This window comes from Palaemon carinicauda, chromosome 43 (genome assembly GCF_036898095.1).
Source record: "Palaemon carinicauda isolate YSFRI2023 chromosome 43, ASM3689809v2, whole genome shotgun sequence".
Classification (NCBI taxonomy): domain Eukaryota; kingdom Metazoa; phylum Arthropoda; class Malacostraca; order Decapoda; family Palaemonidae; genus Palaemon; species Palaemon carinicauda.
This window is the reverse complement of record NC_090767.1, coordinates 52,952,537-52,965,342: the sequence shown is the minus strand read 5'-3', so window position 1 is coordinate 52,965,342 and position 12,806 is coordinate 52,952,537. Positions and strand designations below refer to the sequence as shown.

General features: G+C 45.3%; 1 protein-coding gene across 1 annotated transcript; it reads left to right on the top strand.

Annotated features, from left to right (window-relative positions):
* The first annotated feature begins 699 nt into the window (after positions 1-699).
* On the top strand, positions 700-5,661 carry LOC137633885 (uncharacterized). Its single transcript, XM_068366126.1, has 2 exons — positions 700-1,550; positions 5,277-5,661. Exons 1-2 carry the CDS (start codon positions 700-702, stop codon positions 5,659-5,661), a joined length of 1,236 nt encoding a protein of 411 aa, XP_068222227.1.
* Positions 5,662-12,806: the final 7,145 nt, after the last annotated feature.

The window sequence follows — 12,806 nt, the reverse complement described above, 5'->3', positions numbered from 1 at the left end:
AAAAAGTAAAAAATCTTATCCCCCGAAAAGTTACGAGGAAATCCCGTAGAGTTTATTTTTAGTCAAAAATTTTATCCCTGAAAAGTTACGAGGAAGTCCCGTAGAGTTTATTTTCACTTATTTTTCCCCATAAGAATACTTAAGAGTTAAATTTCCCTCAAATGTAAATTTTTAAATGCATATTACTTTTTTTCTTCACTACTATGGGGAAAGTGAAGATTAAAGATACTAGTCAGGGATCTGACAATGATGCCCGAAGGAAGGCAGTATGGAGTATCCTACAGGATAACTCCTGTTTCATTCACAAGTTGACTATGGTCAACAATACTTACTTGGCTATAGCTGATGAAGCTACCATTGAAAAGATCATTCTTCCCAAAACGAAGGATGCTTTCCTTAGCAGGAATTTTGAGGTCCTAGATCCTCCTCATCTCAATGCCCTTCGTACCCTGGTCATTACGCAGGCTGATGATATAGTATATGACCAATCTGAAGATGAACTCAAGGCTGAAATTGAAAGCAGGAATAGTGTTAAGGTAAATAAGGTCATCAAGTTACCTAACACCAAATCGACATTTGGTGCAACTTGAGACCATTCAAATGGTGAGGGACTGCCTTACTAAGGGTTTGCTCATTTCTAGCCAATCTTTTCCCCCCAAATACCTGGCCCAGGACGTATTTGTCTCCTTGTCTCAATGCATGAGATGCTACAAATACGATCACACGAAAAAGGACTGCCCTCAACCATCCACGTATACGATATGCTCACTTTGTGCCTCAGTGGATCACTTTTGGACCAATTGCAACAATCAGCATAGCCATAAGTGTATCACCTGCAATGGTGACCATCCTACCATGGCAGCAAGATGCCCCACCCGGAAATCCATGGTTAAGGACCAAGCAAAGGTTCTTAGAAGCCAACAATCAACTGTCACACCAAATAAGACCTTTGCACAAGCCTCAGCCCCCTCCAATCTTAACTCCTCCTCTCAACCTTTATTCAGCAGTATTACCCTTCAACAGCAGACGGTCATGAACACTGCACTTATCATGGCTAACCTCAGTGAAGCAGTGGAACCAGGGACATTCCAGTCTATGGTTGATTCTTTCTATAAGGCCAATGGACTCCCATTGGTCAAAATTCCCATCGAGGCTATCAATTTAGCCAATAAGGTCTCAACTATGCTTAAGTCAGACAATGTACATGCCAATACCCCTCAGCAATCTGTGGCAGTTAACGAGGAAATGGAAACTGATGAAGCCAATAGGAAACGAGCACTAAGTGACGCAGATTCGGATATATCAGAGCCTGCTAATCCTGCAAAAAGACAACCACAGCCCTCTACCTCAACTTCTGAACCTCTGGACACTGAATTGCTAGGAGCTACTGCTCTCCCTCCCCTTCCTCCAATGAAACTAGCACCTCCTAAGGTTGGTCTAAAATTGTATACTTCCATCAATTTATCAAACCCCCCTAAATCCGCATCTCATGACCAAATTAAGAAAATGATTTTTGAAACCAACACTATGAAATACTTGTACACAGAAAAGTTAGCAAACTCCACAGTGGTTCAATTCATTAACAGTGGCTCTATTGAACTGGACAAATACCTCTCCAAGATTGCCCGGGTCACTCCGGATAGGTTCAGTAGAATAAAATCAGGCTTCTTCGATCTATCCAAAGGACGATTACCATAATGGATTCCCTCACAGTGATTCAGCATAATGTATTAAAGTGGACGTTCCTCAGGTGTAAGGAACTTGCTAATATCTACTCCTCCCTCTCTCCTCACCTCATACTTCTTAACTCAACAGGAATTCCTGACTCTACCCGTATCAAGATCTGGAACTATAATGTGTTCCAGTGTAACACCTCTGGTGAACAGGGGGCTGGTACAGCAATAGCAGTTCGACGGGATGTTGCTGTCAAGTTAATTGATGGTTTCAATCACGATCTTATCGCTGTCGAAATACAGACAGTACGGGGACCAATTATAGTCGCCACGGCCTATCTGCCCCCAAGAAACCCAATATTTCCACAGCAAGATATATTATCATTAATGAGACGTAACATCCCTGTCTATCTGCTGGCTGATCTTAATTGATCAAGTATTTTACCAGAAGAACCTCTAGTAGGCCAGATATTCTGCTTTCAAATAGATTTCATATGTTTAATTACTCCCTTACTCAAGGCCCCTTAACCACTTCGGATCATCTTCCCATTATTTTTAAACTTACTGTGAGACCCATTATGGTGGTTGCTAATCCAACTTTAGATTTGAACAATGCGAACTGGGAACGTTTTAAGGACACTCTTGATGACTCTCTCTCTACTTTTGACGAACCCGATAACATCTTAAAGGATAAATCGTACATAGATGATAAGATAGCTTTCTGGTATAGGATGATTAAGGAAGCCTCAGAGCTCCATATCCCATTTAAAACTTTCAGGATATTACCTTATACTAAAGAAACGGATTCCCTAAAGTTACTTCAGATCCGATTTAAGCATGCCCTGGAATTAGTTAACAACCGAGGCCCCACGCCCCAACTTTTAGAGTATATTCATGATATACAAGAACGTATTAAAATAGAATCAACTGACCTCATTAATTCTACTTGGGAGGCTCTGTTAGACAAATGTGAAGGCTTTTATAAAGATCCTGCAAAATTTTGGAAAATGATCAGGAAATTGTTGGGCTCAACTTCTCAACCAATAGCATACATCACCCATAATAACGAGAAGATCTATTCATCTCAAGATCAGGAGGTGATCTTCAGAGGCTTCTGGTCCAATATCTTTAGAATAGACCCAGTAGAAAATCTAAGGTTTGACCAACGACATGAGAGGCATGTCACTGAGTCAATCCGTGAACATGCTGATCATATAATACCTTATGATTCCGTAGATCTTGAGAGACTTGATGAAGATGACCCTTTCCTCAAACCTATTCAACTCCAAGATATTATTAAAATAATCAAAAGTTTTAAAAACAAAGCTCCAGGCCAGTCTAAAGTAAATAAACTTATCCTTAGTAATTTGCCAAATTCAATGCTCTTTTCTTTGCAACATCTTCAATGAAACTTTCAGTATGGGTTATTGGCCAGATTATTTTAAAAAAGCAATACTTCCCTTTGTGGGGAAAAAGGGCAGAGACCTCACCTCAGTCTCTAACTATAGACCCATTTCGTTATTAGAGACACCGGGTAAGATACTTGAGAAAATTATTAAAGAAAGATTGGAGGATTTCCTTGAGGAAAATTTACTTAACAATAGCAATCAATACGGATTTGCAAGGGGTAAAGGGACCCAACTTGCATTAGCTCGTCTTTACGAATACATTGCGGTCAAGTCAAATCTTGGGGGTCGTTGTAACCTAATATCTAGGGATGTCAGCCGAGCTTTCGACAAGGTATGGCACGAGGGCCTTAAATACAAGTTAATAGAAGCACAACTCCCAAATCTAGCTACTAGGCTATTGTGTAACTTTCTTGATAATCGAGTGGCCATGATCAAGATTAAAGAATATATTGGACCAGAATTTCCACTACTATCTGGTGTTCCTCAGGGCAGTGTTCTCTCTCCTTCACTTTACAATTTTTATATCAGACACACCCCTCCTCCTGCTCCTGGTTGTCTGCAAATCATGTTCGCAGATGACCACACCCAAGTAATATCTATTCCTAATAAGAGCAAACGAATGCTGCAAATTAAAACAGTCAGGGAAATACAAAAAGTAAATAATTACGAAAAGAAATGGAAAATAACAACAAACTTGAACAAATTCCAGCTCCTCCCCATTTCAGCTCGCAGTCCTGCAGAAATCATTGTTGACAATGTTAGAATTCCATTCAAACAAAAGGCCACAATACTTGGGTGTAACTTTAAGAAATCAGGTATACTTTCACACGTCAAAGAGAGAATAGCTGTTTCTAGTAAAACTTTTGATAAATTGCTACGATTTAAACACTTATCAACTAAAACCCAACTCCGTTTATATAAATCTTTAGTAAGGCCACAGTTAGAGTACCCCACCGTAATATTTGGAGCAATCAGCAAAACTTCCCTTAATAAAATGCAGGCAATTCAAAATAAGGCTTTGAGGAGAGCCTACAAAGAGAGCCCTCCCTATTACAATACAATTAGGGATTTACATGCTCATTCCAAATCGGAGCCTCTTAATGTCCGGTTTCACAGGCTTGGCCAGAAAACCTGGGACAAACTTGCTTCAGACGATGACGACCTTTGCACCCGAACTAGAACTCTCACTACTGAACATACTCGTGACCATTATTGGTGGAAGAGACTGGAGCCTGGGATCAATTGCGATCCTCCTAGGCCCAGATTCATTTCATCTGATTGATTTCATTATAGATTCATTTTGCAATTAAATTGTAATTTCATTTAAGCATTACTTCATCACCATAAAAAAAAAAAAAAAAAAACAACTTCATTAACCATCATACCCTACTCAAACAACATAATGGTGACAGTCACTCAATCAACGTAATGGTGACAGTCGATTGGTGTCCTTTTGCTTGGCGTGAACCAAAAAACCTTTCCTATTCCTTCCTGTCTCTTCCTGTCTTGAAATAACTCTACTACTATCTAATGTCGCATGAGGGTCTGCCCCTCTCTTTTATTCTTTCCCTGTACTTCATTTTCCCCCCCTTTTCCCTTCTCCTTTCCCATCCCAGGTACCTGCCCTCGGGCTATAAACTGGATTGTATCCAGGGGTACTTATCCTTTCCCCATATTCCCCACTTCCCTGTCCTCATCGTACTCGTACAGTCTCAGAGTCTCCTCTCTGCTGCGCTAGCGAGAGGTTGTAAGGTGAGACTCTCTGTGAGTCTCCTGCTTGCGTGTTCGCTGTAGGCGTAACAGTGTAACTAAGCCCCTTTTGTATTGGAATTGTGTTCATTGTGCTCCCTTCTAACGTGTGTACAGTGTACTCCCTGTAATTCTGCCAGCATGGCTGACCGTGAGGAGGATTCCCTCTCCTCCCAGCCAGATGATCCGCCGCCTGACTCCCCCACCCTCCCCCCAGACCCCTTAGACTCAGAAGACAACCTATCCAACCTCCCCCAGACCCCTTAGACTCAGAAGACAACCTATCCAACCTCCCCCCCACCTCCCTGCCATCCATCTCCTTCCTCGACGACGACGAGAGCTGCAGTGGCGCTAAATCTACGGATCTTGCACTACAAATTTCGGAAATCGAGGTATGTAACAGTGATTCTTTCATATCTCAAGGTTGTTATTTGGCCAATTCCAGAGTATCCACACCCCGTCAGGGCGTAAGTATTAAGAATAAGGTTGCAATTCCCCCCTCTAATCATGCCCAGACCCCTGTAGAGTCTCTTTTTAACAGTGATTTAGTAATTCATTCCCCCAGTCATGACCTCCCAGAAGTCAATGTAGATAACAGCAACAGTAGTCTCAGCAGTAATTTTTGTGTTAGCAGTGATAGCAACAGTAGTTGTTGCAGTCCCAGTGATAAAGGGGATAACAGTGCAAGTAACAAAACAGCGAACATTGGTACAATTTGCAAGGTAACAGCCAAAGGATCAAAAAGTGAAAACAGTGGCAGTGAAAGTGATAGTGAAGGTGGAAGTGGAAGTGAAGTGGAAGTGAAAGTGAAAGTGACAGTGGAAGTGTAGGTGATCTAAGAATAAGTGAAAGCGGCAGTGAGCATGATAACAGTGCCAGTGCCAATACCAGTGCCAATATGAAAGGGGAACACAATGTGGAACCCAACAGTGTTAAAGGAAAAAATCTTAACAGTATCAACAATACTGAGGGAAGAGTAAACAAGGGAATTACAGTGAGTGGAAGAGGAAGTAGGTTTAAAGAAAGGGAAAGCGAAAGTGTTCACATCTACAGTGGCAGTGCCAGTGCCAATACCAGTGCCAATGGTATGAAAGGGGAACACAATGTGAATCCCAGTAGTGTTAAAGAAAATAATCTTAACAGTATCAACATTACTGAGGGAAGAGTAAACAAGCGAATTACAGTGAGTGGAAGAGGAAGTAGGTTTAAAGAAAGGGAAAGCGAAAGTGTTCACATCTATAGTGCCAGTGCCACAGATAAAGAAGTAGGCAATAGTGGCAGGGAAAGCAGTGCCACCGTAAACAACAAGAGGCATACTAATAAAGGAAGAAAAAGTAAAGGAAGTGACAGTGAAAGTGAAAATAGTGTAAGTGTGCGTGCTAAAACCAACAGTGCCAGTGCCAGTGATAAGGTAAGGGACCACAGCAATGTGAAACCCAACTATGTCAAGGATAAAAATACCAACAGAGACAACAATGGCATTAATAGTATGGGACAAGCAAGCAAGGAAAATAGAGAAAGTGACGCTATCATCAATAACAGAGTCAATGAAAACAGAGAAACAATAATAGAAGATGAGACTGAGGACATAGGAAATGGGTCGATCGAAGACCTCTTTGCTTCCCAAGAAAAGAACCAGGATGATACTGAGGGTTTTATAACTCCAAATAGGAGAAATAAAAAGAATAACCCTAAACCTCCTATCGAAAACAGGTCAGTTTTCAAGGTTAAGAAAACTCAGGAAAAAGACGCCTATAAGTATGTCGAGGAGGTTGAGCAAGCACACCCTCATATACAGATATCAGCAAGAATGTATGATGCTACAGACATCATAGTATCCCCCCTCAATGAGGAGGCAGAAAATATCCTCCGCAGCATACCAGAGTTTGAGGAAATTAGGAAAGGAGGTCACGACTCAATTAAAGTACTGTGTGGATTCCCCCCAGGAATTGGAGAGGAAATTATCTTGAACCACCCGAAGGTTGTTGAGGTCAAAAGATTCGAAACAAAATCAAAAGAGCCGGCCTATAAAGTGAAATGTTGGGTTCGGAAAGACACCCCAGAATGGCTCAACTTAGGCAAGTGGGGTAAATACCGCCTAGTACCCTATATACCAGAGCCAACCAGATGTTTCAAATGCCAAAAATTTGGGCACCCTGCGAGACTATGCAGGTCCCGTCGAATCATCTGTGGTGCTTGCTCAGGCCCCCATGACTCCGGGGATTGCATTAAAAAACTACGAAGGAAGGAGCCCGTCATACCCAAATGCCCAAGCTGCGGGTATGATCACCACATTGGAATAACAGGTGCCCTGCCAGACTGAACGCAGTCGATCATGTAAGGAAGAAAATTACTGGGGTAGCTCCCCCCACCAGGCCCCAGAGGCATCCTAGAGCCTCCAGGACCCCGAGGGCCCCTCATATGAGAACCGCCCTTCAGGACAATCAGCCCCATGAAGAAAGGGCCCCCAGACACTCACCGCAGATACAGCTAATGATGCCCCTCAGACCTCTTACGCGGCTGTAGCAGCCGTAAAACCTGCCGGTAATAAATCCGCCCCAAGGACACCTCCACTATCATCCAATCCCTCCCCTAGGGAGCCATCAGCTCCGACAATCCACCCCCTCCCTAAGGAGACTCCTATCCCAGTTATTCACGCCCCTATGGCACCTCTAGCATCGTCCACAACCGCCTCCGAGCGGCCTTCAACTTCAGCAAACCCTCCAATCCCTAGGGAACCTTCAGTTCCGGCAACCCCCCCCCCCCCCCCGAGGTGTCTCCCCCTGTAGCTGCCCCTCCCCAAAATTTCAAACAACGCAGTGCAAGAAATACCTCCCCCTTCCCCTCCAGAAAGCTCCTCCACAAGCTCCCCCGCCTCCAGCCGGTGCCCGTACCTTCTCACGCTGGCACTCCCGCGCTCTCAGTCATTGTCCCATCCCCTGACCACCAGGCAGTAAGTGGCAAAGATACAACCGAATCACCGGAGGTCAATGTAGCAAACAGCATTTGGAAGTTGATGGTAGAGCCAGTTATAAACTCGTATTTAAACAAGACCGCGCAAGAAATTTGTAACATTGTACGAAAGGCCCTCCCGCAATACTTTAACGAAGGGCTTGAAATGCTCATTTTAACAAGCTGGGGACTCGCTAGTTCCTACCTCAGGTCCCTGTGGTGCAACTTCAATAATTAGTTTTCGCTGACATATCAAACACACAATCACCGCAACCAACACAGCACACTCTAACCTTTTTATCATGGAACATTTGCAGTATCAAACAGAAATATGCCTTCCTGCAGTCGCAGACATGTTTACAGAAGCCAGACATTATCCTCTTACAAGAAACAATACTTGCCGAACAGCAGACCTTCTCTTTCAAGGGTTATAAAGCATACAGAACACATCAAACAGATAATACACGCGGCTTAATGACACTAGTTAAGAATACAATACCCTCCAGAGCCATTGATAACATCGACTGCCATGAAGCAGAAACACTAAGCATTCAAATTACATTAGTCGACACGACGCTCAACATCCACAACATCTACAAGGCACCACATAAAAACATTGACGCTACACTACTCTTCGCGGCAGCTGACACAGATACCACGGTAATAGCTGGAGATTTCAATGCACACCACACGTTTCTAAAATCCACACAGCGTATGAATCCCACAGGCAACCACCTGGCAAACCTGTTAGACGATTTTGATAGAGTTAAGATGCTGAATGACACTAACTATGCCACCCACAGAGATGGAGGCCGTCTCGACCTCACCTTTGTCTCCGATAACCTGGTCCATGGCTCTTCTTGGGGGCTGCATCCCGTCCTCACCAGCGACCACTTTGGTATCCAATTTTCCGTCCAATTGGAGAAACTTCCACCTCCCCCTCCACCCCCGCGTAGGTGGAACCCGGACTTAGCCAAGTGGGACCTATTTGAACGTCACATGACTGACTGGGCTAATGAATACTTGCCAGACCCCGCAGAAAACATTGATCAGCTACAGGATTTATTCATTGGTGAGCTCCGCAAGGCGGCAAATGGCTCCATGCCTCTCAAGAAGGCCCCTGCGTCAAACCACAAAGACGCATGGTATTATAACCCACGGATAAAGGAGATGAATAAGAGAGTAAACAGGGTCCGCAAACTCTTTAGGCGTCACAGAACTGACGAATTGTATAGAACCCTCCTTCAGGTCACAGAACATGCGGTTGCAGTATCCGCCGAGGTTAAGCAACAGAAGTGGCTAGAATGGTGCTCAGAGGTGAATAGTTTCACCTCTCTAAGGAGGATCTGGAGTTTCTTTAATAAGGTCGTAGGAAAAAACCGGTCCAACAGGTCGGCCCATCCAGATCCCCCGCTGAGGCCAATAGAATAGCGCAGGGGTTTGCGGACCGTGCTAAATCAATCAATCTTCCACTCTCTACCAGGAGGAGGCAAGAGGAACTCCTCCCGATCAGAACAATGGTCAATGCGGCATGCGGTATGGCAGACAACACCGACACCCCCTTCACAAAAGAAGAACTAGAGAGGGCTTTGGCCAAAACCAAAAACACTGCGCCGGGCATCGATGGCATTACGTACAGCATGCTGCGCAACATGGGGGCCCCAGCACAGGGGTTCTACCTACGTCTTATTAATAAGACGTATGTCGAAAGGTGTAGACCCCTTACCTGGAGCCAACAAAACATCCAACCTATCCCTAAACCGCACGAGGAAAATTCATACCGGCCTATTGCCCTCATTAGCTGCGCGGAGAAAGTTGCAGAGAGGATGGTCCTCAACAGGCTTAAGTGGAAAGTCGGTAAGCTGCATCCCAGGCTGTATGGGTTCACTGAGGGCATAGGGTCACATGAATGCATCGTCGATGTATTGGCTACAGTCAACAATAGGAGAGCTTTAATCACTTTCATCGATTTAGAGAAAGCCTACGAACTTGCCAATGCCAACGCCATTCTTTTTGCCCTGGTAGGGAAACGTGTTCGCGGTCATCTCCTATCGTGGGTTAAACAATACCTCCAAAACAAGGAAGCCAGAGTAACCTTCCAAAGAGCCACATCTCCTTTTCTTCCCTAGGAAAACGGTACACCACAAGGGGGAATTCTCAGCCCCTTCCTGTTCAACATCCTCATCGAAAACCTCCTCAACCTTGACCTTCCTAGGGGCATAGAAATGTTCATCTAGGCAGATGACATTTGCATCGTCTGCCCCTACTTTGTACAGAATAGGGCTAGAGCAATGCAGAGTGCCCTTGACATAGTCAGCGGGGAATGCAGGGAGTTGGGCCTGAAGATCAACTCTGTTAAAACCAAGGCAATGGCGGTCAAGCATGACTTCGACCCCCCCAGACTGATCATTAACAACACTCCCATCGAGTGGGTTACTGATTATAAGTACCTCGGAGTCAGGCTTAACCGTCACTTATCACCCGTAAGCCAGGTCAAATACCTCAAACACAGGATCTCGACTCGGTTTGCAGCTATGAAGAGGATCACTTCTCTGAGTAAAGGGGCATCTCACCTATTACTCAGGAAATTCCATGTGCAGGCCATAGCCTCGCAGGTGGAGTACGCTGCCCCTACACTGACTGGCCTTCAGACCGGGTTATTGGCCTCCTTGGAAGTTATACAAATCAACTGTAGGAGGCTCATCGCAGGGGCCCCCATGTGGACTAGGCTCCAGCTACTGCGTGCCGAGACCGGCCTACTGCCATTAGCCAATAGAGTTGATATAAGGCTCTGCGCCATTGTGTGTAAGACCATCAAAGCAGGGAGGGCATCTCCCCTCAGCAATAAGCTAAGGGGGATTATAAACCTGCATGAAGATCTAATCCCCCCCCCACACATATGTAGGGAGCATTCTGCAAGCGATCAGGAGGATGGGCGCGCAGCAAGTTGTCTTGGCTCTGAGGGAGGACTGTGTCCACGAGTTGTACAACCCTCCGGCCCCATGGGCCCCTGACCCAATCATCACCAACTTCACTACCCTCCCCACCACCAAAGCCTTATGCTCTCCCCAGCTAATGCTACAGGCTGCCAATCAGGCAATAAGGCAAACCCGAACTAATAATAATTACTTTACAGATGGGTCAGTGGACCGGAGCATACCTGCTATGGGTGCCGCCGTTTACTCAAGCAACTATGTGGACAGTTGGAGGTTGTCAGATCATGCCTCCACCCTCCAAACTGAACTTGTGGCCATAGCCAAGGCACTTGCTGACTCGCTGAGCAGGCAAGGGGATACAACCATCCATACCGATTCTAGGGGAGCTATACAGGCTATTACCAACAACACGATGCAAGAGAATGTGCGGTTGCTCACCACCATCAGAGCAACAGCACAAATACATGCACAGAGAGGTCGTAAAATTACCCTTAACTGGATCCCTAGCCATGTGGGGGTTCAGGGGAATGAAGCCGCTGATAGGTTGGCAAATGAGGCACTAAAATGCACTTCCATAGGAGTAAGTCTTAGTAAATCTAATAATGAAATTAAAAAATTGCTAATCCAAAATTGTTTTTGCAGAGTTAAGTCTGACGTAAGGGATGCAGCCTTAGGAGGTTCCATGACTGCCAGGTGGTATACACAGGTAACAGGTATCGATCCATACGACATCTCAAAGGACACCAACAGGAGACTAGCCGTTATAATTCATCGGCTCCATCTGGGGTACAAGTGCTGTTGGCAAATTATCGGGGATGAAGAACGACCCTGCCAACTTTGTGAAGTACAGCCCGGGAACGATCCCTTGGATCACTACCTCCTCCACTACCCCAATACCACGCTCCTTCGCCAGGACCTACCCAACAATCCACCAATCACAGCAGAAGCAGTAACCAAACATATATTAGAAAACATCCCTCCATACAGCGCCTTCCTTTCATCATACCCACCGCCTAGGTGAAATGCCATCCTAGGCTTAGTAGTAGCAGTGGTTTAGTTTTAGTTTGTGTTGTTTGTTTGTTTTGTTTTGTGTTGTTTTTCCTTTTGACCCCTCACCTTTAGGGAGGGGGGAGTGGGCCCTTCTCGTACTTACTTTCCGAGCGTTATACAGAACCGGGTCCCTCCCCCCCTCTCTTTCCCCCACCTTCTGCCTCCCACTAACCTACTTTTTACTCCTTCCCGTGCCCTTCACCTAACTCGGGACTCACTGCAATCCTACTATCTCTCATACTTATACCTTTTCCAGGGATACTGTATGCCCTCACCTTTTCTGCCTCCCACTTATTACCTTTTTACTCCTTCCCGTGATCTCCTACTCCCACGGGACTTGCTACTATACCTCTTTCTCTATGACTAGAAAATTTTCCGCTCGTGGCTCCAGGGGCCTGGTCCTCCTCCAAGAAGAACGAGAGACACCGCAGCTGCACCAACCATACCTTGCCTCCCCATCAGGAGCAGCCCAACTCTGACCCTCGGCAGCTATACGGGATAATATAAGTAAATCAAGGCCCCTGCTTCACAGGAACCACTACAGGCCACGCTCTAGGGGCAGAGCAGCCTGCACATACCCGTGGGAGCAGGCATATTGTCAAGGCCCCACTGCCGAGTGTCAGACCTGCAGGGCTGCCACCGCGTCCAGTTGGTAGAAATATTGATCTCCTCCTGTGCTAATTGAATAAAATAAAGGTTAACACCCAGCACAAATTCATCCCAATACCACTGACGGGCTGCCTACGCAAGAGCCCGTGTCTAGTCAAAAGGACTAGACAATCTAACGAACGAACGAACGAACGTCAGTCTCAGTCTCTTTGCAACCTCAGTTGCAGCTAGACGTGAGAGCGCGGAGCTCCTTGGTTGCCTCGGCAGAAACCGAAAAATAAAAAAGAGAAACTTTCATTATCGATATATATATGAAAATAACTCTACGGGTTTTCATAACATTTTCCAGAGATCGCTATGGAAGATGAAGAGGATGCCTCTTCCCCTCCAACGCTGCAAATAGCAGAAGATGATAGCCCCCTAATTGA

What these genes read in the sequence shown, in the direction of transcription:
- LOC137633885 (XM_068366126.1), top strand. Translation starts at nt 700, where the DNA reads ATGAGATGCTACAAATACGATCACACGAAAAAGGACTGCCCTCAACCA. An exon ending in AAATACTTGTACACAGAAAA is followed by an intron (nt 1,551 to 5,276) that starts GTTAGCAAACTC and finishes GGCCAATTCCAG; the next exon opens with AGTATCCACACCCCGTCAGG.